Raw genomic sequence first — 27,634 nt, forward strand, 5'->3', positions numbered from 1 at the left:
AAGAGAGAATCCCAAACAGACTCCAGCTGAGCATGAAGCCTGATGCAGGGCTTAATCCCAGGACCCTGAGATCCTGACTTGAGCTGAAATCAAGAGCAGGTCACTTAACTGACTAAACCACTCAGGTGCCCCATTACAACCACTTTGATACACAGTTTGGTAATTCCTTAAAATGTTAAACACACCTACTACTGTATGTATCAGCAGTTCTACTCCTAGCAATGTACCCAAGAGAAATGAAAGCATGTATCCATAAAAAAAAAAAAAAACAACCTGCAGGTGTTCCCAGCACCTTTATTTGTAATAACCAAAAAACCAGAAAGAGCCCACATGTCTATCAGGAAGGGCATGAGTAAAACAAATGGGTTTATGGTACTTGGTCATAAAAAGGAATGAGCTATTGACACACACTGCAACATGTATGAATCTCAAAATAACTATACTGTGCAGAAAAAGGTAGAAAAAAAGGAATATATATGAAATGATTCCATGCATTAAAATTCTAGATTATGCAAACTAAGTTAGAGAAATGGAGGGAAGAAGTCATCATGGCGGGTATACATATACCTAAACTTCCTGCATACTGAAAGTACAGTTGATCATATGTCAGTCACATCTCAGCAACAGTGTTTAAAAAATCAGTGCAGTTATAGAAATAGTTTTCCAGAAAAACTGGACTATTTGCTATTCTTAACTCCCTTAGCATTCCTGCGTCTCTGTCCATGATCATGGATGGTCCCAACAAACTGGAATGCCCTCCTTTCCTTCCCCACTTGTCAAAATCTTCTTATTCCATGAGCCCCATCTCAAATGTCTTTCTCTTCCTGAATTATCTCCTGATCCTTACACTCCAACGGGCCTCCGTTGGATACTCAATGCTTCCTTAATGGCACACCTGTTGTGTCATGTATTCTAATTATTTTGGCATAGCATACCCCTCACTAGGCCATAAATGGCTTGCACTACCTCCAACTTATCTTTGTATCCCACCGCCTCATCCCATGCCTGGCAGACTTGTGCATCCACACGTGGGTATTTTTGAATTCAATATGTAGAGGACGTATTTTCCCAAAGTTACAAGTATTAATTCATAAATCAATTGGTCACAATAGAATGCTCTTCTTACTCTGCTGTAGTTTAATCTTTAATATCTAAAGTGTTCTTTCCTTTGCATTTCTGCTGCTGCCACCCCCATCCCTGCTGAGATGTTCTAGCAAATCTCCGTGCCTCTAATCTCTGTCCCCTCCAATACCGTCTTTCCAGTGTGGTCTCACTAAAATACAACTTGATCATGTCCCTTGGTTAAATGAAATTCTGTCAATGTGTCCTCTTTGGGCTCTCCCGTTTGTGTTCCCACCTCCTTGCTCATCTCTCCCCTAAGCTTTGCCTAAGCCATTAAACAACCATACACAGTGGCACCTGGGTGGCTCAGTGGTTGAGCATCTGCCTTTGGCTCAGGTCATGATCTTGGGGTCCTGGGATCGAGTCCTGCATCGGGCTCCCTGCATGGAGCCTGCTTCTTCCTCTGCCTATGTCTTTGCTTCTCTCTCTGTGTCTCTCATGAATAAATAAATAAAGTCTCTCTAAAACAAACAAACAAACAAACAAACAAACAAAACAAACAACCATACACAGCTTCCATAATGTGCAATGCAATTTTGCGCTTCTGTCCTTTGCCCAGGCTGCCTCTCTCCCTGGGATACTCTCCTTGCCTCTTCTTCCTCCTTTTGATTTAGCCAACTTATCTTCTTCCTTCAAAACGAAGGAAAAATGAAACCAGATGAAAACAGAGAGGAAGGCAAACCATAAGAGACTCTTAACTCTAGGAAATAAACAGGGTAACTGGAGGGGAAGTGGGTAGAGGGATGGGATAACTGGGTGATGGGCATGGAGGAGGGCACGTGATGGAATGAGCACTGGGTGTGATATGCAACTGATGAATCACTAAATTCTACCCCTGAAACTAACAATACACTCTCTGATAACTAAATTGAATTTATATAAAAATTTTTCAAAATCATTAAGCTTCAGGATCATCACTGTTCCAGGGGTTTTATTTGTTATAACTCAGCCCCACTCCACTCCTGCTGGTAGATGGAAAAACTAGGATGCAGAGAGGTTGAGTTCCTCACTCAAGGATGCTCATAACCAGTGCACAGACCAAGGCTGACTGACTCTATTAATGACATTCTAACCACTGTACTAACGTGGCCTCCCCTGGAGGGCAAGCATTGGGTTCTTGTCTGCCAGTACCTCCCTTCATCCCCGTGGACAATAAGCTCCTTGAAGGTCATGGCTATGTTGTGGGACTTGGTGTCCCACACCCAGCAGACTGCCTGGCAGAGAGAAAGCATTCAATAAATATTTTTGATGAAGGAGTCAGATGTGATTAAGGTTATTTGTACTTAAAAAAAAAAAAAAAGGTTATTTGTACTTGCCCCACCTCAATATCTGGTTTCTTTTTCTTTTTCTTTCTTTCTTTTTTTTTTTTTTTTTGTTGTTTTTCTGTTTTTTTGGAGGGGGTATATTGAAATCTTGGTAAAAGCAGTCCAGGCTAATTAATAAACAGCCTTCATGCAGATTGCCCAAGGGTACAAAGCTGAAAATAGTTCAATCAACTGACTTGCACATCTGGAGGGAACAAATGTTTGGAATGCTATAGGCAGCGGCAGGCATCTGACCAGCCCAGGAGCTCAGCTCTTTCTGACAGCAACCACAGAATCAGGGCCTTCTTATCTCCCCTCCATGACCTGCCATCTTCCCCATCTCTCCTCCCCATGCACCTCCATGTCAAGAAATAGAAAGCTTTAAGTAAATTTCCTTCATTTGTAACAACTTTTTGGTTCTGCTATTTTCTTAAAAAAAAAAAAACTAATAAAGTCAAAACAAAATTAAACAAATCTAACCCACAGCTTTGCTCCTTCTCAGAGAGATTGACTCTCTTCCCAACTTGTTTGGCACCTTGGCATTTACTGTAAGAAGGAAGAAGATTGAATTTCATGTAGCATGACCTTTTGAAACTTGGGATGATCATTAGCATTATTTTGATTTTCACCCTTTCCTGCAACCAGTACAGAATTGCATGACAATTTAAAACTTGTCTAGATAGTTCAGATATAGATTTTTTAAAAATAGCGATTTTGTGGGTAGATGATTTGTTTGTGCTTGTTTAAATCCTTCAAGTAATGAAATGATTATTGCTATCTACAAAGAGGTGAACATGTCTTTGAGCAAAGGCTTCACAGAGAAAATAATTATGAAGCTGTCATTTCCATAAATGCTTTGACAGTGAAATATCTACAAAGCACTACAGTGACTGTTTCAAATGCAGAAAGAGGTATTGGTCCCAAAGTCGGGACCAGCCCTCTGGAAAATTGTAAAGAAAGTTAAGTTGGCTTCTAGCACATGACCTCTCTGTGCCCATTCTCTGAATTTAGATAAACATCATTGTTAGGAATTCTGGATTCTAGGTTCAATACTACTACTACCTGCAGGTGTGACCTTGGATAAATAAACCACTTTTCCTCCCTGGAGATTTTTCACCTTTGAAATGAGTGGTTGTGTTAAATGACCTCTAAATTCTTTCTGGATTGCTAATTCTGTCTTTGATCATTCTTTTGTTCATCCATTTAGCTGGGATAATATTTGTTTCCACTCTCTGAACTCAAATTCCGTGGCTGTTCTAGTCCCTTGTGTGGTAGAGCTTCTTCAGATCCTTCTTGTCTCATCCAACTTTAGCCTCATCTTTACTGTTCTCATGGGTCTCTCTTCTCTGCTGGGTGGTGGCTACTAATAATCCTTTTTGAAGGATATTAACAGCTTAATGGCCTTTCACTGGTGACATATCTTTATCTGTATAGGGGCCCTGGAGATACAGTGCTTTTGTCTTTCTCCCCTTTTCTTCTCCTCCCTCCTTAAAAAGAAATACTTAGAAATTAAAACAGAATGGATGAGCACTATTTCGGCTTTGGTGAAGCACTGTGACTATGTATAAGCAGCTGCTGACTTCATGGTGGGGAATTATTGCGTAGTTTATTAAGAACTGAATTAAAGATTGTCTGTTTCTAAAACAGGTACAATTTGTTCTCTCATGTTAGGAATTCTTCATGTTATTTGAAAACTTAAGAAAGTGTGTTCTTGTCCAAGGTTGCTAGACTATAATCTCAGGGATCACAGAAACCACATGTGTTCAGTCCCCTTCCCCTCATGCACCTCATGCCACGTCTAGGTACTAGGCACTCAAAAAATAATTGATAAAATAATCAATGAAAAGCCATCTTGCAATTTTGTACATGAGTCAGACAAGTAAATCCTACTGTTTGACATGGAGGTCTGACAGAAATGAGTTAGGTGGCATCCACTTCTGTTCTTACCTCTCAGATATAAGTATTCTTTGTTGCTTTAGTTTTGTGTCATCTTTTGACCCTGATTTACACATTTGGAAGTCTGCCTGCTTTTACATCCAACCTGGGTAAGTCTGGCAAGATTACAAATCGATTATTTTAGCCCAAGAAAATTATGTATGACAGATTGTCTGATAAACAAGATAATATGGGATAAATCAAACATTTTAGAGTTGACCACTATCGCACATTATCCATGGAAACTATCCTCATGGGACATTAAAATATGTTTGACTTTATTTATTTGTTTAAGTATATTACGTAAATCTTCTGACTTAGAACTAAAGCACTTTGTAACGTAGAATTAAATTTCATCACTCAAGACTGAAAGGGTTAACATGTGGTAAGGGGAAAACACAGTGTAGAGTCTGGACAAACTTCTAGTAATAGACAGAGCCATGCATTCACTTAGCCGAGGAGAAACATATGGATTATGCCCCTCAGAGTGTCAGGCAACAGGGGGATATTAACATAATATATATCATGCCCTTAAGGAATTTACAGTCTAGAGGGAGAGATAAACTATAAAGGGATAAGCCGTGAAAGAGGAATTATCGGATTACGGAAAGCCATGACTCTTTCCAAGCTCGGGGCAGTCAGGAGCTACATGTGAGAGCTGCATTTCAAAATGCTTTCGAGAAATATCAAATAGACAGTATGAGTGCTGGCAATCCCCACTCCCATGTCCATGGTACACATCAATATATATCGATGCTACTTTTTCTACTTGAGCCTAGAATGAGACCTCAGGCTCTTTTTAATAGCATTTCAGGCAATTAACCATTTGTTCAAAGTTGGCCTACAAAGTAAAACCTATATCTCATCTTAGACAAGTGTTCACCCTACCTCCACTGAGAAAACTTGCTAAATTTATATTCTGGCCATCTCTTCTGAAAGAGAGATACCACCAAGATAATACTGATAAAACTTGGAGACTGAGTGGATACTGGAAGAAGTATCCATGGAAGGTATTCTTGATGGGAGGCATCAAGAATGATTGAGTCCTCCAACCTAGATTCTTGGGAAGATGTTAATTCCATTAAAATAAAATTACCATAGAATAGACTCTTGGGGCGTAGCTGATCTATGTGTACATTACAAGCTTGGGGTTATTACAAGATACCTAAGTGAAGATGGAGCTACTTACCCAAACTCCTGTTTCTTACCAAATATGAACCATTTTCAATTTTTTACCTTAGTAACGGACACTGCCATTCATTCAGCTAAGCCAGAAAACTCCTTAACATTTCCCTCTTCTGCATCCATCAGAGCTAATCCATCATGAAGTCCTATCAGTTTTATTTTCTACACACTTTATAATCCATGTGCTTTATACCATTTCTACAACTAGGTATTGCACAAGACATACTTAACACTAAACTGTTTGTTGTTTATTTGAAATTCAAATTTAACTGGACATCCTATATTTTTATTTGCTAACTCTAGCCCAAAATAACCTAATTCAAAAGAAGCTAAAATAGATGTTCAGACCGCAAATGCTATGCTCTGGAATGGACTCTGGGATGGACCATTTATGCTGTCAATGTATGATAATAAAAACCTAGAGACAAATGTAAATTTATTTGACCTGCATAGCACATTGTATATTTAAATGGCTTAAAAAAATCAGTTGAGCAAGGTCACATCACAGAGTTTTCTGTGAGGTACAGATGAAGTCGGTAGTGGAAAAACAAAATGTTTTCTCTAGTCTGACATTAGCTGACTTGTCTTCTAAAACTTTGATAATGAGATCACTCCCCTAGGAAAGTCGAAGTGCTAAAATTCTTCACATATTTTGTAAATTTATGTGTTACCAAAAAACTGAAACCTAGCCAACATGACAGATATAGTCAGGTTCCCTTAGAGCCTAGCAGAATACTATATCACGCGTGACCTGTTTTTGAAATGGGATTTTGTGAAAAATAGCAGAACACCTTTCCTGGCTTCTTTTCTATTCACTGCTCATACTTGACGTATTTTTTAGGTGATCTCATTAGCTCCATCAGGCAACTAGATTCCTAAATCTGCATTCTTAGCAGGGGATTGTAGTTTCAGGCAACAGAATGAAATCTGGCTGAGGATATTAAAGTGCTCACGTATTTTCCAAAGAGTTCAGAGAGCCAGGCTAAACTCAATACTCATTCACATTGTAAATGCTGTTCTAGAAGAAATCCCACCGTTGCTGCCACTTAACAACCATACCACACCACAGCTCTTGCAACTGCCTTAGCTTGTATCAATAACAACTTGGGACTGGCCAAGATCTGCCACCACTGCCATTTAGAGCTGGATGCCTCCACCACCATACTTGCCAAAAGATGGATTCCATATACAACTACTATCTCACGGTGCATCCTTGCCATTTTGAGTGAGTGGCTCTGAGCCCTAGCAGCACAGAAGACTAGGAACTCGAATTCTGGCTTCTACTATGGGGAGGCTCAACTTGTAATTTGGAAAACTTTCCAAATACACAGGAGGGGTGTCTGAAAGATATTGAGCAGCAACCAAGATGGAAAATGTTTTCTATTCTTTTTTTTTTAAGATTTTTATTTATTTATTCATGGGAGACACAGAAAGAGGCAGAGACATAGGCAAAGGGAGAAGCAGGCTCCCTATTGGGAACTTGATGTGGGACTTGATCCCAGGACTCCAGGATCACAACTTGAGCTAAAGGCAGACTCTCAACCACCGAGCACTCAGGTGCCCCAAAATGTTCTCTACTCTTGTAAGCGGCAAACCACATTTTACAAACACCCTACTCAATGGAACATAGTGATTAAGACATAGGCTATGTAATTAGATGCGCTAAGGATCCAGCTCCAGCTTAGCCTCTTACTGACTGGAAGATGGAACAATCAACCCCCCTGAGGTGCCTGCCATCTTCTAATTTGTAAAGTAGACAAATATCATTCACCTCATAGGATGGAGGAAGGGACAAAATGAGGAAAGTGAACACCTTTGGTGGTAGAGTTTTCATCCCCACAGGACAAGTTCTTATTGTGAATATTGTATATACAGATCTTTTATCTCTTTCTTTTAGTTTCTTTTTAGTTTCTTTTTTAGTTTTAGTCTTTTAGTTACAATCAATTTGATGTAAAAATTTTTTTTCTCATTCTTTCTATAGTGTTTTCTTGTTCACATAAAAATACTTTTCCTAGTGCAAAGGTGTGCAAACATTCCTTTTCTTAAAGAATATTTTTTCTAATATTCGTCTGATTACATTGCAAAAATTCTAAAAATTAAAGAAAAGCAGAATGGTGGAAATAAAAATACCTCAAAATTCAACTATCTAGAGGTAGCCATTATCAATGGTGTGCCATATATTTATCTGTTGGGTAATACTTTTAATCAGCCATGGGAATCACACATTTATGGAATTGGAAGCAACTGTAATGACCGAGAACCATGTGGTTTGAGTTCCCCTCCATTCCCAGTCGTTGCCACAAGCCCACAGGCCTTATCTTCCTGACTTCTTTCATCTGTGTTTTCTCCAGCCTCACGTTTCGAGGGGAAAGGTCACATGAAACCTTGTTGCCAGGTTGCAAGTTTTTATTTATTAATTTTGTGTTAAGTTTTAAGAGTCAGCCTCGTGTTTCTAAACAGGGGAAGTAAAGCATTCTGGGAAATATTATTTGTCTCAGCAGGAGTCTTTAAAAGAGTAAGAGGGTAAGAAAATTACTCTTTTATTGTGAGGTTTGCCAAATGATCTCTGAGAAGCTGTGATATCATTCATAGGCTGTGCCAAGCTGGATCGAAACTGCTCATCTTGGCAGACATCTAGAGTGAGTGTGTAATTCCTCAGGGTTGGTATGGGCCTTTATCAGAAATAGTTCCATAGGCAGTATTTACATAACTGTGGTGGAGTGTGAGAATAAACACAGCTGTGGCATTGCCCTAAATATTTCTATTCAGCAGGGAATTAAAAGAGAACTTTATCGCTGAACTACAGATAAACACAATTCATCAAGCAGTGGTCAGTTCAACTGGGGAACAAAATAAGAGTTATAAAAGACTGGCCTGCTGAAAATAGCTCCAATCAGCCGTTCTGACTTTATTGCTCCTTTACTCACTCCCTCCTTCCTCTTTCTCAGTTCCAGAAATGTAGGACTCATCAGCTAGCAAGGAGGTTGGCTAGATTATTATTTTTTTAACGCCAGGAAGGAATTAGAAGGTACTCTGATTTACTGAGCAAGGCCTACTATGTGCCTGCATGCTTTCAAGTGCTTTATATATGTCCCTCATTTCAGGAGGGTTTCCTTTTTCTTCCTGGTTATAGAATTGCATGGTGGAGAGGGTAAGGCTTCTTTGGTTTTGTTTTTTCTTTTTGGCCAAGAAGACTGTTTTAACTCCAACGTGTGTTGAAGTGGAAGCATGATTGCCATAGTTCTAAGTCATCTGTATCTTACGGTCCCATTGCATTCGTCTCTGTGTCTGTCTCTTATAATGACATCCCTTTGGATTTAGTACCCACTCTAATTCAGATTAGATTAATGAGATAAGGATCTCACCACCATCCTTACTTTAATTACTTCTACAAAGATTCTGTTTCCAAATCAGTCACATTCTGAGGTTCTGGGTAGACAAGAGTTTGGAACGATACTATTCATCCTGTGACATATGGTGAACTTCTTGGGGACAGGGACCATGTACTCTGCATGTCTCGGTGCACCCAACACGTGCTTAACACCGGTGAGTTTTCTCAAAAACTCACTTAGAGGCACAACACATCTTTTTGTACATGCTAAGAAATCATTGCATGTTTCCATCTCTGTTTTGTAACTCAAAAGATTGCTAGGATTTTGTTTCAGTATGCATGCCTTGTCTATTAGTGGTAAAGAACTAACTTGCTTGCATGTGCTCATGTGTGCAAACAATTCAAAAGTATTGTATTCAGTAATATAGTTTTTTTCCCCCAGTTACACTGAGCCAACAGAAGAGTCTTAAAATGACAAAAGCATAAATGACAACTGCTAATCAGGATTAACAAGTCACAAAGCACTTTCACAATTATTATCTCATTCGATGCTCTAGTGACCCTGTGAAAGTTTTATTATTACCACTTCCATTATAATCATCGTTATCACTTCATTATCATTATCATCACCACCACCACCACCACCCCTGTTTTACAGGGAATAAAGAAACTTGAGGTTCATAGAAATGATGTGACCTATTTGTGGTCAGTGAATGAGTTAAGACTCTTAGTTGTATTTGACAACCCAATTCAAACTGGGTTAAGCAAAAAGGGAAACATAGAAGAAAAGTACAAGGATAAGCTGTGTGTCAGGTGTGGCTGGATCCAGGACTCTCAGCTCTGTTTTCCTCAGTGTTGACTTCATTTGCAGGCAGACCTGCTCCTCTTGATGGCAAGACGGCCTGCAGTAGATCCATGATTTTATCTGACCTCTTAGGAGATGAGGGAAAAAAAAAACATCTTCTCAACAATTACTCCTGCAGAAATCCTGGGCCTAGATCTCCATGACCCAAATTAGATCATACCTACAATACTCAAACCATGAAGCCCCCAAACCTGAGGGCTTCAAACCTGAGGCTGAGAATGGGGGGTAAATCCTGTTGCCAGAAAGGGGGAACAGAACCTGGGCAGACCGAATCACAGCTGGTCATGAGAAAGTATAGTTAGTAAGTGACAGAGCTTGAGTTTGAGACAAGATTGTTTTAACCTACAGGCCAATCCACCTGTTCTTCCTCCTTCTTCTCCTTCTCCGCCTTTCCAACATAGTGAATACACAATGGCTACGTGGAACGAAATTCAGCAGATAGTATGTGAGACAGTGAAGTCTTTTTTTATCTTGTCCTCTTGTCACTCAATTTCCCTCCTCACTGAATCCACCTGGATACATTTCCCGGCATAATTTATACATTTACAAACATTTATATCTATCACTTTGACATGAGTGATATGACACTACTCTCACTGTTATGTCCTGTGCTTTTTTAAAAAAAGATTTTTTTCATTAGTTTTGAGAGGGAGGGGGGAAGGGGAGTCAAAGAGAGCATCTTAAGCAGCTCAATCTCACAACCCTGATATCATGACCTGAGCCAGAACCAAGCGTCCGTCGCACATTTGACTGAACCAGCCAGGTGCCCCTGCCCAGTGCTTTTTTTGCTTCCATTGTAGGATGAATGTTTGCTTCCCTGTGACTGTTATGACTTCAGCTACCCCTCCACAGTAGCATTCCCACCCTAGAGTCTTTAATTCCCTTTTCTTCCTCTCCCCCCTCCTTCTGCTCCCCGATTTCTACTTCATTTCTTCATCTTTAGTTCCTTCCATACATTTACAAATTAATGAAGTATTTATTGGAGTTGAAATTGCTTTAAAAAATGGGTTACATGAAATATATGAAAATGGTTCTTTTGGGGTATGTTGTCAGCGCAGTATTTCAGAAAGGTAAAACAATTCCCCATTCTCCTTTCATGCTCACAGTTGCTGGTTAATTCAAGCATTGAGAAAACAAAGGGGCTTCAACAGACATTTGTAGCTCTAGTGATGGCTGCAACTCCTACCAATATATGCTTCTGAACATGAGCCTCATGTGGCTCTTTTATGTAAGAACAGAGGTAGATGGGATAACAGGGAATGGATTATCAGGTTTGGCCCAAATCATCCAAGATCTTGCAGAAGACTCATGCTGCTCTCCCCAGAGGTACCCTTCTTCCATTCCGGAGTATTTTTCCTGGGTTTGGATTTTCCTCCGAGGTACTCTGAAAAAGAGTTGAGCCAAAGTCCACCCTGGAGGACTATGTACCCTACTGTTGCATTGTACATGTTTGGGAAGACTATTTACTGCAAACCAGAGCTGATCAAGACCAGCCTGGCATTGTGACACCTCATGCACATGTTATCTCATTTGGTCTCTCCAATAATCTTAAGAGGCAAGCATATTGAGCCATTTAGAGATAAGGAAATTGAGGTTTAGGAAGGTTAAGTGACTTTCCCAGTGCCTCATAGTCAAAAAATTTTAGAGCCAGCCTGAACCCAAACTGCAAATGCTTCAAGGCTACCCTCTGGAACATTTGCTTTCAATTGGTGAGAAAATAGGCTGGTGAAGGAAGGACTACAGAACCAGCCCAGGAGTGGAATTATGGAACTTCTTACTCTATCTCTTCATGCTCTAAAATGTGCATAGCCCAGAATCACATTTTGGTAAAATGAGCTTCAGTGATAAATTGGGCCAAAGTGTGTGTAGTTGAGATTTGCACTAAGTTTTACATACATATTATATATAATGGAGACCAGATCATAAAAGGAACAGCAGCTCCTTCTTGTTCTCTGGAGGAAACCAACTACCATGTCATGAAGATACTCAGTATCCCCTGGAAAAGCCCATGTTGTAAGGAACTGAGGCCTCCCACCAACAGCCAGATGAGTGCACCATCTTAGAAGTGGAGCCCCAGTCAAGTCTTCATTTGCCGGAAGCCACTGCTGACATCCTGACTGCAAACTCACACAAGCCCTTGAACCAGAGCCACCCACCTACACCACTCTCAAATTCGTGTGCCACAGAAACTGTGAAATAACAAATGTTTAAAGTTGGCAGCCACTTAATCCTGGGGAAAATTGTTACTCAGCAGTGGATAACTGATACACTGCCCAGGAGCCTTCTGGTGACAGGTAGAGGCACAGCTCTACAGAGGGCTTGAGCTTGCACTCAGAGAGGCCTGCCATGGTCCTTAATCAATATAATTTGTGGAACATTTAAAGTGTATACCTAGGCCTCAACCTCTGGAAATTCCTACTCAATAGATCTGGGATGGGGTCCAAGCATCTGTATTTAGTTAAATGATTCAAAACAAAACCAAAAACCTATTCAGGGGTTTCTGAAGCATACTTTTTTTTTTTTAAAGATTTTATATATTTATTCATGAGAAACACAGAGAGAGACAGAGAGAGGCAGAGACACAGGCAGAGGGAGAAGCAGGCTCCATGCAAGGAGCCCGACATGGGACTCGATCCCAGGTCTCTAGGATCATGCCCTGGGCTGAAGGCGGCGCTAAACTGCTGAGCCACCCAGGCTCCCCTGAAGAATACTTTTGATTGAGAACTTCTTCTGCTTTTTTTTTTTTTACTATTAAAAAAAAAATCACAGGCCTCTCTATTGTGTCCTCTGTGTTCTTCCTTTGGGACTTTGAGACTGATTGGAGGAGCTCAATCTACCCTCTGGCATGTCCACTTCGACCACTGGGAACCTTGGCAACCAGCCAAGCTCAGGGCTGCTTCTTATGAACCCATGGAGCAACCTTCCTCAAACTTGAGTTGCATCAGACTTACCAGGAGGGTGATTCCTGGGCCCAATCCCCAGAATTCCTAATTCAGTGGCTTTAGGGTAGGAACTGAAAATTGGCTTTTCTAATGAATTTCTGGGTGATGGTGGTGTGGCTTGTCTGCCGCACTTTGAGAACCACTGCTAAAAGCATAGGGCACCTGGGTGGCTCAGTCAGTGAAGCATCTGCCTTTGGCTCAGGTCATGATCTCAGGGTCCTGAGATAGAGCCCTGCATCCAGCTCCCTGCTTAGTGGGGAGTCTGCTCCTCCCTCTCCCTCTGTGTGCGCTCTATCTCGAATGAATGAATGAATGAATGAATCTTTTTAAAAAAATGAAAGCATAGGACCTGCTAGCTTATCCCAGAAATAGTCCAAAATCTTCCCTGTACTTCAAGCAAAGACAGAAAATGAAAACAAAAAAGTTGTACATTTTGCCTGAGATAAAAGTAATCCATAATGATAGAAATCTGAGTAGTGGTGATTTGGGGTGGAGGTGGGGGAGGAATGATAATTGGAAAGAGGGCTTGAAGGGGACTCTGGAACACATGCCATGTTCTCCTTCTTGATCTGAGTGGCAATTCCACAAATAAATTCTCTTTGCAAAAGTACATTTGTGCACTTTTGCTCAAATTATTGTACAATGATTTGTACACTTTTCTATCTGTATGTTATACTTTAAAGTTTACTTAAAAATTAATGATGATACATGCTGCCAGATCCTGGGAGAAACAGGCCTCTGCATCATCAGCCTATACCTTTGTTTACAAGTCAGCTTTCCTCTGGGGGCACGCTGGCAATCCAACAAAGAAGATGGTCTTTGTTTCCTCTCTTTCTTGCTGGCATTATTTGCGTGTGTGTGTGTGTGTGTGTGTGTGTGTGTGTGTGTGTGAGAGAGAGAGAGAGAGAGAGACACCTGGGGGGTGGTGGCTTCCCAAGCCATCATTTGTTTAAAAACAAAGCCAGGTCTTTAAAAGGAAATATTTCATTTTTTTCATTTACTTCAAAAGTAAATGAGATATTTGCAGATTTTAAATTTCTAGAATAACAGATCATATTAGGATAATTTGAAAAGCACATTGAGGGACACCTGGCTGACCCCGTCCATGGAGCATGCAACTCTTGATCTCGGAGTTTGTAGATTTGAATTCCATGTGGGTGTAGAGATTACTTAAAAAATAAAATCTTAGGGGCACCTGGGTGGCTCAGTTGGTTAAGCATCCAACTCTTGATCTCAGCTCGGGTCTTGATCTCAGTGTCGTGAGTTTGAGTCCCATATTGGGCTCCACACTGGGCATGGGACCTACCTAAAAAATAAATAAATAAAATAAAATCTTTAAAATAAGAAAAATAAAAGCATGTTGAACTCTCATTAATGCTTTTTGAGAGCCCTGGTTGGTAATTGGCTATGTAACTTTACTAAAGAGTAAGCCATCGGCAAGAATTATCCCCCATTTCTTTGAAAAGTGCCCAAGAGGCATGAGACTTTTTTCTTCTGAGCAAGGACAGACTTCAGCTAAAGAATTCCCTGTTTTATCACAAAAAACCTTTGGAGTCTTAGTGAGGAGTCTTGTTTTGCAAATTTCTGACCAAAAAAATTGCTAATTTTTGTTAAAACTCCTCCAGAGACATTTTACTTTCTAAATCATTCCTTTTCTACAATTTAAGTTTATGAGTAAAAAGGTTTACTCACTCTAAAAGTTTGATATCGAATGTTAATGAGGCCAGGTTGCAATGGGACTTGTGATTTTCAGGTGATCTGCAAAATTATTTTGTAACTCAGGAGCTAAGGACTCTACTTAGAATGAGAATGAGAATTAAGACAGATATGGAAGAAAATGGTGCCCCACTTTTAGATGTTGTCCAGTCTAAAGGAGAGACACTGTAATATAGTATCTAAGTTCATGGGTTTTTGAGTCTAACCAACATACGTTTGAATCCTAGCATCACTGTGTGGCCTTGGGTAAATTCTCTCTCCCTCCAAACTTTAGTTTTTTCTTATGTTAAATAGAATTAATAAACATCAGTCCTAGGGATATTAGGAGGAATACATATATAGATAAAAATTATTCAGTGAATGGTAGCATAATAATTAAAGGATGAGGGGATCCCTGGGTGGCTCAGCAGTCTAGCGCCTGCTTTTGGCCCAGAGCGTGATCCTGGAGTCCTGGGATCAAGTCCCACGTCGGGCTCCCTGCATGGAGCCTGCTTCTCCCTCTGCCTGTGTCTCTGCCTCTCTCTGTGTCTCTCATGAATAAATAAATAAAATCTTTAAAAAAATAATTAAAGGATGAAATAACAAATGTATCATTTTTATTCAGTTTTGAATGTTCCCAATCCCTACATTTTTCTGGTGCAAACACGAATGTAAAAATATTTCTTTGCATGTATACATCAATGAATAAACGTGGTTTTTTTCCTCCTGGCAATAAAAATTAGTAGTCTAAAAATTATAGATGTGAAGGACAGTTTAGTAATGGTTGCCAGAGATTTGAGATGGCCATGGCGAGAGGAGCATTGTAACTATGAGGGGTAGCTGGAAGGAGAGCTTTGTGGGGATGGAATAGTCCTGTATTCTGCTTGCTGTGACTTACAGGAGATAAAATGGCATAGAGCCATTCACCTACATTGTCCCAATGTTGGTTTCCTGGCTTTGATGTTATATTCCATAACCATAGGGAAAACTGGGTGAAGGATATAATGGACTTCTCTGGCCTTATGCTGTCCATATATACCATTTTTGCAATGCCATATTAATGTCATATTAATCTAGGAGTACTTCAAAAAATCTATTTAGAATTTCCTTCTTTTACCATAATTACAGTATACAGATCTCACTTTGTATCTTGGGTGGTCCATGTGAAGGTCTGGGGTAAGCTTTGGTGGTTGACATTTGCTTTTTCTTTCTTTTCTTTCTTATTTGACTTTAAAGAGAGCTCTTTGTGTGCCTCTCTCCCCAGTTGCCCCTTCCTAGGCCAATTCACTTCTTAAATATGCCCAAGGATTAAATGGTAGGTAAATGTGCCACAGACAGGATTCCTAAGGAATGCAAAGTTTGGTCATCTTTGATTTGTAAATATTCACAATTAACACTGAGCAGTAGGATGAAGCATGGGGCTATATATATTTCAGTCTACTTCCTGCAGTAGCAGCAAGCATGTGAGTATATTATTAAAATCCTCTGTAGACTGAGAGGTAAAGCAAATTAGTATCAGCTCACAGTTTGGAAGTCTTGATATGATACTATTGATAAGCCAGTCAGCTGACTAATAGGTTAGCCAGACATCCTTAACTTAGATGATTTGATAGTTGAATAGCTATGTCCCCAGTATCTAGACCAATGCCTAGGCATTTGGTGGATGTTTGTGGATGAGTGAATGAATGAAGGAAGGAAGGAAGGAAGGAAGGAAGGAAGGAAGCATTAAGATAAACCATGCAAAGCTGACAAAGTCCAAAAGTAAGAATAAAGAGTTAATTCACCTCTGTGGCCCAGGACTTGCCAAAGCACAGCCTACCAGGACACGTTCTAACCCTTCTCTCTCTGCTTCTCCAGGCAGCTTGAAATCCACTCTCCGGATGCTAAGCACACAGTGATCCTGAGGAGCAAGGACTCAGCCACTGCCCAGGCCTGGTTCAGTGCCATCCATTCCAATGTGAGTGACCTGCTGACCCAAGTGATTGCTGAGGTCAGAGAGCAGTTGGGGAAAACAGGCATTGCTGGGAGCCGAGAGATCAGGCATCTTGGCTGGCTTGCAGATAAGGTAAGGAAAATGCTCCCCCAAGAGGAGATATTTTTACCCAGGTTCCCCCAGCACGTGTTGCAACCATGAAGTCAGTGACCTCGTTCCATAGGCTGGATCTCTCATTCACCAGCTATTGGGACTTCCTGTCCATCTTCAACAGATTTATGTTATACATGGGGGCTGCATCCTAATCAGCTTTGATTCCCCCACCTATAGTCCAGTACATTGTAAACTGTAGGTGGTCACAGATTGTTTGTTGAACAGATGAACGAGTGAGAGGTTGGGTAGTTTGTCACACATACGACGATCAGGAAAAATAACCTAAACACACATTGGAGCTTTTGCCTTGTGAGGTAAGGAAGTTGAAAAGGTTGCTGAAAATGGGGGTTTCTGTGAGTTTTCATGAACCTGCTTATTAATAACATAATTATGTTCATTTACAAAAAGGAGCAATAGCAGCAAGGAGTCCTTAGTAACTACCAGGTGTAGACTCTTTTGATGTATTACCTTCTATTTTTCTGGATTTTTAAGCCAGTAGGCCCTGGGGTCAGGGAAAGGTCATCATTCGTGAGTACCTATTTTGTGCAAGGCACACAGTACTAGGCAGGAGTGAAGTGTATAAGGATGAATGAAGATTTAATCTTTGTTCTCAGGGAAAACAGCTACTGTGGAAAGGACCTGGGGTCATGTTAACACTGTCACTCTGATTTCTCTTCCCAAGTTACATGATATGTTGAAGATAATAAAACTCACTTTGCAGCAATCTGTTGGGAGTTAACCCTTCTCTTCATTTCAAAGACTTGAGCCTTTGCCATTGTCCCTGGACCTGTTTGCTGTCCCTTGAACTTGAACCTGAGTGCTCAGGAACACTGGGCTTTTGGAACAGTCTGACCTCCCAGTGACTCACATTGTAATAGGGGGTAAATGGGAATAATGATTGTTGCAATAAACAGTTTTCCTGCCAGTGAACCATGTCATCTGAGACGGCCCAGTCAAACAGCCCTTGGAAATAATGTTTGAGCACAGCATTAGGCTGTTTTCCATCATTGTTCTTTGTTTGCACCAGTTCAGGTCACAAAAGTCAACACAGAGTGCGCTGTTTGATTTGGTGTTGTCCCATCTCTCACAGATTTCAGTGAAATCTGAGAGACAATGCAGGTGGTGGTAGCACTAGGTGCATAATAGACAAAAACCACAGGTAGCTTCTCTTGACCTACGTTCTGGGGTTCTTGAAGAAAACAATACTGCAAATCTGGATGATGTCATTTTAGAAGTCAGTTCTAATACTCTACTTTTTACTTCCGCCAGATGTGAGAGGGATCTTTCCCACAGAAAATGACAGAGAGCTTAACTCAGCTTGAGCAAGAAAAGGGAAGAACTACTTTTGAGAATAGTGCCACATATCAGCTTCAGGCATGGTGGGATCCAGGGATCCAAATAATGATGTTAGGCCTGCTTCTCCCTGCCCACTTCATTGGTTTACATTTAGGCGAGTCTTCGTCCTTGGTCCAACAGTTCCAGGCTTATGTTTTCCATTAGGGTCACCTGTCTCACTGAATAAAGGCCTCTTTGCTGCCATAGTTCCAATAGAAGTCCTGAGATTAAGCCCAGTGAAACTGACTTAGATCAGATGTTCAGCTGTGTTGTTGCTGAAATCAACCTCATCCAAGACATGTGCACTGAGAGATAAAGAGAGGTGGTTCTCTAATGGAAAGTTTGGCTGCTGTGCAAGCAACAGACTGAATGGATTCTGGGGAGGGCAGAGCAACAGACATTACCTGCTATAGGAGGAGGAGAAGACTGGGATGAAAGATGTCCTTGCTTGGAGAGCGGCCTGAGTAGACTGGCAAATATTCTGGAGATTTCAGGATGCTGGCAGGAAGTGGATGGCAAATTCAAAAGTGATGACTGGAAAGGATTTAATGAAGGGTTAATTTGTAAGGTGTGGTCAAGGTAAGGAAAATCAAGAAGAGATAGAGAAGCACTCCAGATCTCACAACAGCAAGAGGCCACTGCCACCCTTAATCTGAAATGACGAGGAAAAGGAGCAGTTACCTGAAGCTGGGAAGACTTGTAGCTGTAGAAAAGAACCACCACTAAGAGCTTTGGTCTTTGGTCTTTGGGAAGGAAGCACAACCCCTGGGACCCCCATTCTTCCACTGATCTTCTGCTGGTATCTCCAGTAGGTGAGGCTGATTGGAAGCCAGAGACAAGGGAGCCCCATTGATGCATTTCGATAAGCTCTGTCTCCAAAGGCACAAGCAGGGTGGAAAAGAGGGGACACTGGAGCTGGAGGGGCAAAGGGAGCTGTCCAGCACACACATCTCTCCACCTCCAAGTAACTGAGATGCTCTCAACAACTGGAAGTTATTTTTTCTTTTATTTTTTTTTTCATCTCTTTTAACACAAACTTCATTACCATTTGGATAGTTGGAAAATACCATTGTGTCATTATTAATGATGTTGAAATTTTTCCCAGAGGTTCCATTTTCTCACTTGTAAGTTGTCTGCTTATCCCAAATTATCAGTAGACACATTATTAGGCATTCCCGTGGAGCAGTAATAAAGGCTCATAAAAAACTCTTTTTGTGTTTAGAATAGTATTGTTCTTATAATTTCAGGTAACCATTACAGATGTTTCTTCAAATTGTATTATGCATTGTATCCCTAATAGCAATAATGACTTACCATGGACAGTTATCAAAAGCAAGAATGTCTTTTATTGCCTTCAGCTTCAGAACTTCTCAGAAGATTACCATAGATCAAGTCCTAGGGAAAAAATCCAAGCTGGAATCTTTTTTGATTAAATATTTAATACTGAATCCTAGTGTGGAGGCATACAAATGGTTTTCAGCAAAATGTTACAATGAATGGCAAATCCTTAATACTGTGGCCTTCTTATAATATCACAAATATCAGAGAATTTGCTTGGTATTTGTAAAGATATAAAGTGTGATCCTATATATATTCAACTGTAATTTACCTTAAATTGATGTCCTTCGTCTTTTCCTATTCTGTTAATCTTTGATTTTGTGATTAATAACAGCAGCTCTGGGATGTGATTTGTACATATTAAATTTAATTTCAAATTTTTAGAACTGGTCTTTACATGATCTAAAACAATATGAAACAACAACAACAACTTCCCGTTTAAAATCCTTTCTGTGCTAATCCTAATACCTCCTCTATACTACACAGGAGGAAAACTTTATATTAATTCTATCCTTTCCCATGAGGTGATCTGAGGACTGGAAGAATGGCTCCCACAAAATGGCTAGTCCTTGAGGCAATGGAGAGAGTTCAGTGTGCTCCAAGAGAGGAGAATGAACATGGGAAAAATTGGAGATAATGGATTAATACAGCTTGTGGTGAAGGCACACTAGAGGTTGGTCTAAAGGGAGGTGAAGGTTCATCAAGCATACCTGGTGCCTTTGATGGGCATCCAATTGTGGAAGATCTTGAAAGCTGGACAGATGACTTGAATTTGATTTGGTGGGCAATGGGGAACCTTTGTACAGTATCAGAGAGAAGGGACTCAGAGGTCATTGCTAGGGACTAAATGTTCTGTCCCCCTAGATCCATATGTTGAAGCCCTCATCCTCAACTTGATGGTGTTTGGAGGTTGGGCCTTTGGGAGGTAATTAGGATTGGATGAGGTCATAAGCATAGAGTGCCAGTGTTAGGATTGGTGCCTTTATTGGGGAAGAAGATACCAGAGCATCCTCTCCCCACCATGTGAGGATATAGCAAGAAGGTAGCTTTCCACAGGCCAGGAAGAGGGCCCTCACCAGAACCCCATGTTGACACCCTGATCTTACACTTCCAGCCTCTGGAACTGTGCAAAATAAATATTTATTGTTTAAGCCACCCAGTGTATGGCATTCTGTTACAGCAGCCTGAAATACGTCAGTGATCTAAACTGACCTCTTTGTACAGATGAAGAATCTGGGACCCAGAGAATGGAAAGTATTTTATCTTGAGTTGTACTCTATCTAAATCAAGATATAGGAATAATTAGACAGTGGAACAATGTGGTGATATCATTGTTTCTTTAATTTTTAAAAGAATCTACTGCAGTTTATCCATTGCAATTGATTTTAATCTTTCCTTCTACTCTCATAGCCATTCTGTGGACTCCCTACCATATCAAGGTCAACACTGGGCCAACAGCCTTTGAGCTGGGGCCTTTTTTTTTTTTTTTTTTTTTTTTTGGTCTTCTTCACTTCCCAGACCTCTGAACCATGACAGTAAGAGTCACAGGCCCTGTGCTGCTTTCCTGTGAGCACCCTCACCTGTAGATCGGTCAGATGTACTGATGTGATCTTTCCCTTGTTCTTATTGGCTTTAAATCTTTTACTTCCTTACAGGTAAAAGGAGGCCTTAAACCTTTTACCTCCTTACAAGCCCCAATCTATCCCACAGCCCCAAACATGGCTTTTAAGTCCTTGTTCTTTAATCTTTTTACATTTGTTATTACTGAGATGTTTTCAATGGTCCACTTTCAGACAAAAGAAAAATAAGCTAAGTTCTGACTCTCTTGCTACTTAGAGAAACAGTAATAAACAGGGGATGACGGAATTGTTGGATTCTGTTTTTTGCTGTTCACCAGATGTTGCCTTTGCTTTACCTCGTTATCTTAGTTCGCAAACTATTTCTTGTTGGATTAAAAACACAACACAACACAAGGAAACAACAACAACAACAAAAACCCAGTTGTGAACCCTGAGCTGCAAATTCAATTCTCAGCTTTCCTCATTTCCACTTCAGATTTTTAAAAATGGGAACATTTATATAGGCTGTGCCTCCCGGGGTGTTATTGGAGGAAGGGAAGTTGGTAATTAGTATTTATTGTGTGCCTCCTCGTCTGTCTCAGTCACTGTTCTTTAAATAATTCCTATCCTATAAGGCAAACTTGCAGAAGTTGAGTAACTTCACTCCTCCAGTGGGTGGCAGAGAGAGTGTGAGCCCTTCTTTCTAATTCTTAAGTCCAGAATTTTCCACCAAGCTGAGCTAAAGAAAGGGACCCAGGGAACATGTGTCTATATGCATGAGACCACCAGAATCCAGAGTCAAAATGGTATCACATACCAAAAGCATGGTTTTAGAACTAAGAGACAAATCTTATTTGTCTTTATGAAGATAAAGGGTGTCTTGATCAGCTCAGGCTGATTAAACAGAATGATAGACAGGGTGGCTCATAAACAGAACTTTGTTTCTCACAGTTCTGGAGGCTGGAAGTCTGAGATCAGGGTGCCATCAGAATTGAGTACTGGTGAAGCTCTTCTGATTTATAGACAGTCTTCTTGTAGTTTCCTCACAAGGCAGAAATAGAGCAATGGTAGCTCGTTTCTTTCTTTTTTTCTCTCTCTCTCTTCTTATAAGGACTCTAACCTTATCATGGGGGCTCCACCCTCATGACCTAATTACCTCCCAAAGGCCCACTGAAAATATCATCACATTAGGGCTTCAGCATATGAATTTGGAAGGGAAGGTATTCAGCCGATAGCGGGGGGGAGGGGGGGCTCACATACCAGGAGCACCCCCTATTAGCACAACCCTTACTAAAATCTTTTCTCTCTTACCCGCTTCCCTCTGAATCTTGAACTTTCATTTCTTCCATGACCCTTTAAAAGAAAAGATCCAAGAAGAAAATATTCAAGAAGAGGAGATTCAAGAAGAGATTCTCTCTTCTCTGTTCTGGTATCCATTCTTGACTATGTCATTCAACTACACCTCTTTGGCTGGTCCCGGCCTTATAGTCCACACAATAATCCTCTGCCTTTCTCCTTTTTCTTCCTGTTTTGTACTACAGAAGCCCAAAGAACAGGTGCAACAAAGACCGAAATGTGTTTGATAGGACAGGTTAGGAAAAGACTAAAATACACACACACACACACACACACACAGTTGGCCTTGCTTTGAGTGTTTCCAATATCTATGAATTCAGTTATCATGGTTTAAGTATATATCCCCAATTTCTCAATAACGCAGTTCAAATTTCAGTTACTAGGGTATATTAACTGCAAGTAATTTTATAAAGTACAAACTTTGCTGTCAGCTTTTCATTCAGAAAGTCACTGTGCAAATAGCCGATGTGCATCATACTGTGACCAAGCACATGACTTTTCTCCCAATCCGTCAGTGATCGGTCACCACATGTCTGTTCATTCACACACAGACTGCAAAGTGGGTAGTGGTGTTTCCTCCTTGTTTCCTGGTGATAAATCTGTGACATTTTACAAGAATGGATAATAGAAAGGGGGTGTTGTACAAAAAAGATGGAAGTATGGTAAAAATGGAAGTATGATAAAATAATAATTATGGAAGTGAGCTTCAGATCAAACATAAATGAAATTATAGAAGAACTAGGTGACCATGGGAGCATAAGTGCTGGTGCTATTCAAGAGACTCTTGATAAGCAGCCAGAAATCAGTGAAGAAAGGATGAAGATGCCCCAGAAGAAGTGAGAAGCTTCATAGCTTGGGAATTCTCAGATACGTTTCACAATACTGAAAGTAGAAAGGATAAAATGTTGCTGGCTGATCTAGACTTAGAAAGGAGTGGGCTGGCTTGTCAAGGCATGAAAAAGACGCTTACTCAGAATCCTAAGTTCTATGATGAAGAGAAGGCAACAAGCACTGTTCACACTACTCTCGAATTTTTGACAAGTAAAACACATTAATTCTCCATCTTTCTAATATTTTAAGGGCTAAATTACTAAGTAAATAGGTTTTACTATTTTTTCATTTCCCCATATATTTACAACTGACAGGCAGTTTTTAATTAAAAAAAATGTGAACATCCAGAGAACAATACTAATTTTTCCAAGTGGTTGAGATCACTTACCATGGTTTCAGCTTGCACAGTCATTTTGTATTGTCTGTATTGTCCAGCATTCCTGTGCAAAGGCAGAACTATTTCTCTCCATCTGTCCATCTCACCTGATATCTGTTTATCTGTCCTATCCATCTCTATCTCATCCCTCTCTCCATCCATCCACCTCTATCCATCTCGCATCTATCACAATATTTTCCCTGTATCCTCACGTAATTCACTAGACCATCATTAACTTTCAGTTCCAACAATAGCAATTTATTCATTCCTCCAAATTCCATGTAAATATAACCAACCAAGTAATTTCATTCTGTAGCTGCATTGCCCAGCTATCTTATAGGAATCTCAAATGCAAATGTAAAATAGGCCTGGCCTGAGTAAAACGGGCTGCCGGTAATCAAGATCTTGACAGTGTAATTAAAGGAATGATATTTCTGGAGCCTCTAAATATATCAGCTCCACCATCTGCCTAAAAATCACCTACGTAGGAATTTCCCACCACTTCTTCCAGGGAGAAAATAGTCTCTGACCTGAGGGAACTCCCATTTGATAAATAGAAATAGAACTACTGTCCAGGCTATCCCTGACTTGCATCATCCCTAAATCAAGACTGTTTGTTAGGCTAGGAAACACAGACTGTTAATGCAATTAAGTGCTAATGGGCCTGTTGTGCTGCTTTAAAAGGCAGTCATCAAGTTCCTCAGTGAATCACCTCTGAGATGGAGCAAGACGGAGGAAAACCCGGCAACAGCTTGGTTATCATCCTGTTAGTCTTTCACTACAAGTGTTCAAAGTAAATGTGCCAGTGTAAATGTAATTCACATTGTCCCCATCTTGCATTCTCTGAAATATCAGGGATCTAAAATTGGGTTAGGTGGGTGTTAGAGAGGCAGCTATAAGGGAAGCAGGGAAATATGCCCACTTTTCTGCGTGGCTTCACAGTGCAAGTTAGCCAGCGCCCAAGGTGGACACATCAGCGCTGCCCATATAAGAGAAACAGGGCATGTACATTTTGTTCTCATAGGCTGATTCCCACAAATTCATTTGAGCCCTGCTTGATCTCTTTGGAGAGGTGTGTAGAACTCAAGATTGAAATAGCTCCCTGTGCCTGGTTGCATGGCCAGCACACTCTGCCAAACTTCATCTTCTTGATCATTGCAGATCACCTTACTTTTATGAGATAGATCTTTCCAGACCCCCCCCTTTAGTAAAGAAAAAAAGATTTTCCTGTTGATTTCCATTATTTGATTATTCTGATCGCCTCCTATTCACCCCGTTGGTGAGGGACAGATCCTTACCACAAGGAACAGGAGACAGCAGAGCCCATGACACCAAACCCTGGACAGAGGAGCCTGGCTGTAGCTCATTAGCCCTATTAACTCAGAGCCTAGGGAGGATGCTACAAGCCTTGCAGGACCCTGTAGGGTTTACTAGCGGGCAGAGGGAAACAGCCGGGACTGTGGGACAGGCCTTGTAGTAACAAGTGGGTGAGATGCTGTCTGGTTCCCATGGGAGTATGGGATTGGCTTGTGTGAATCATTTAACAGGCTGTCAGAGAAGTAAAACCCATTAGATTAAGGCCTAAAGAGAGTACAGGGATCTAGGGTGGTGGGCATTTTGGATGATAGTAGGAGCCCTGGGAGGCTCAAAGATGTCAAAGTAGCACATGAAGTTTTAGGCCTTATACTACATTGATCAGTGTCTTGGGATTCGTTAGAAGACTAGTTGGAGATGGAGATTCTTGGGGAGGGATTCAATGAAGGAGGACACTCGGGAGAAATCTGAAAGGCAATGGGTAAAGCAAGAGAAATAGGGGAAAGAAGCTAAACAAAGATGTGGTATCAGCTAGAGTCTAGCCTCATCCCAACCCCACAGGGGGATCTGGAGCATGAAAGGCAGCACAGAGCCCTCCACCTTATGCTGTAGAGCTGGGATTTTATATCCCTGTAGGGCTCAGCCCCTGGCTATGGACTACTTTGCAGGTAAAGAGAGGCCACTTCTGTCTGCCAGGGCCAGTTCTCTAGAGGAAGAGGCGGCTTATACTGTGGGCAGTCATTATTCACATCAGGTCAAGTTTGAATGCTCCAGCCCTAGAAGAGGGAATTTTGGCAGAAGACCAATAATATCTACTGTACTCACTGGTGTGTTCATGTGGGAAAAAAAACATTCCATCCCATGTACATAGGATCTTCAAATGGCAAAGAGATACAGACAGTAGCCAGTTCTGTGACATGCAGATGCCTATAGCCACCACCTAGAAGTTTCCTTTTATTTACAACTATATTCAAATTCTGGTAATTCACCTTGGCATTTACTCATAACTTTCGTCCCTTACACCACAGAAGAATTATTTTTTAATGCTTTGAAATTCCCATTGTCATTTGCAGAGTCCCTTTGCAGCCTTACATTTTTGGCTTGGGCTTTTTATGACTTCTAATAGGACTAGACTGTAATATTGCAAATGGAATGCAAATTAACATGTTTCATTTTTCATCGTGAAACTCTTTCAAGTTTGTATTTTCAGGTTTTGGAAGCTGAATCAAAGTGATTAAGTTTGAAGTCCTTTATTGATTTTATATAGAACTAGGAATAGAAATACAGATGCATTCAGTGTTCTAGAATCTGATTTAGGAACATCTATTTTGACATAGGGCCTGAGTCAAGATGAAGATGAGGGTCTTTATGGAATGTCAGAGGTCAAGCAGGATTTTCAGAATTACACTTACTCATTTGCCTTTCATAATGATTCAGGTATACAACCTTGCAGATAAAGGTGGCCATTTCTTATTTAAGCCTGTTCCTCCAGTGTCTAGACAGTGTCTTATGTTGTCAAATGAGTGAGTCAGTGGACTAGTGGTAGTTGCCAGAAACATATTCCGTGTTACCAGTAGACACTGTGATAGAATTCTCTGAGAATAAAGTACAATCTCACTTTGAATGTTCAACATGGCTTTGTTGGAAGAGGGAAGGAGCAGCCCCAGGCACCTGGCCCTCATTTTTCGGTTCTAAAAAAACATCTTTCCACATGAGCATTCTCGGACCATGAACTCAGTATAACTTAGGGATTTCCTTTTTTTTTTTTTTTTTTAACTTAGGGATTTCCTTATTTGAAAGTGTCAACTTTCTGCTTTTTCCATGAGGTCTCTGATTGGCTATTATGTTTTATGAATTTATCAACCTTCCTAATGAGAAGAACACTTGATTAGAAGTCAGAAAATTAAAGCTCAGACTCAGGTGGCTAGTTGCTGTTGCCCCCAGTAAATAACAGAATTCAGATGCATGCCTTACTCATTCCATGGGTTCTGAAAATCAGATTCTTACAGAGTTCTAGAGCTAGGAGGGACCAAAAAAAATAACAGAATATGAATTGGCCATTTTATGTTACTTGATATGTAGCTAGAATCATGTAGCTAGTTTGCATGAAATATGAGACTAAAATTCACATGTCTCTGATTTCTGGCCTAGGGCATAATTTGCTCTACCCAGTGCACCTCTCCATCCATGTAAAGTGTCCTAAGAACAATTGAGAATATACAGTCCTTTCATTGCTGTTCTGCCACTGGGGGTTGTGGTAGCCTGCTGGTCTGGAACTTTGGTGAGATGGGAGTTGGGATAGAGATTAGGACTACCTTCTAGAGAAGATCAAAGGATCAAAGGGATTTCTGAGAAAATAAGAGAATGAAAGAGTGACACCTTGGGGAGCATCAGGAGAAGACCAGAGGAGAGTTGGTTTCTGGTCATGATGACCCACTGACCAAGGCCTCTCTTGCCCTAATTAGAAGGGACACTTGTCCTGAGAGACTTCTAGAATAGCAGGAGCAATACTTTTATTACCCTTGTCAGTCAAGAGACTTTATTTTGGCTCACAATACATGTGGCTGTGGGGTTCATCTACCTCTCCATCCTCCCTCTCCTACCCCACACTGCCCCATCCCGCATTTCTTCTTTGCTCCACGTACAGACAAAATCTTATGTGAACCATACTCTGGTTCTTCGTACAAACAAAATCTTGTGTGAACCATACTCTGGTTCTTCTCAATTACAGGCTCGCTAGACTCCTTACTATATCTCCTTTTCCCTAGTTAGCCATCTACTTTAGGGCTGCCTTCTGCTCATTAGCAGTAATGGGTTTGAAAGGGAGAAATGCAAATCAACTCAATCTTTATCAGAGGCATTGGAAAAAAAATGTGTCCGGAGACTCCATCAGTGAAGGTGGAGCATGTAGGCATGTCTGTGTTTCACAAAAACTTCAGATGAACATTTTGTTTTGTGTACCCAGATATCCCAACACAGACACACAACACAAAGACAACCCGAAGTCAATAGTGTCAGTGCTCAAAACAAAACACCCTTAGTCTGTGTGTGTGTGTGTGT

At 40.7% G+C, this 27,634-nt stretch overlaps 1 protein-coding gene across 1 annotated transcript in view; it reads left to right on the forward strand.

The window, feature by feature from the left end:
• SNTB1 (syntrophin beta 1) overlaps positions 1-27,634 on the forward strand; it is a 231,022-nt gene that overhangs the window by 124,301 nt on the left and 79,087 nt on the right. Inside the window, exon 3 of the mRNA XM_041769285.1 lies at positions 16,237-16,444. Coding sequence (XP_041625219.1) covers positions 16,237-16,444 — 208 coding nt within the window. The remainder of the gene's footprint in view (positions 1-16,236; positions 16,445-27,634) is intronic.

This window comes from Vulpes lagopus, chromosome 9, assembly GCF_018345385.1.
Source record: "Vulpes lagopus strain Blue_001 chromosome 9, ASM1834538v1, whole genome shotgun sequence".
Lineage (NCBI taxonomy): Eukaryota > Metazoa > Chordata > Mammalia > Carnivora > Canidae > Vulpes > Vulpes lagopus.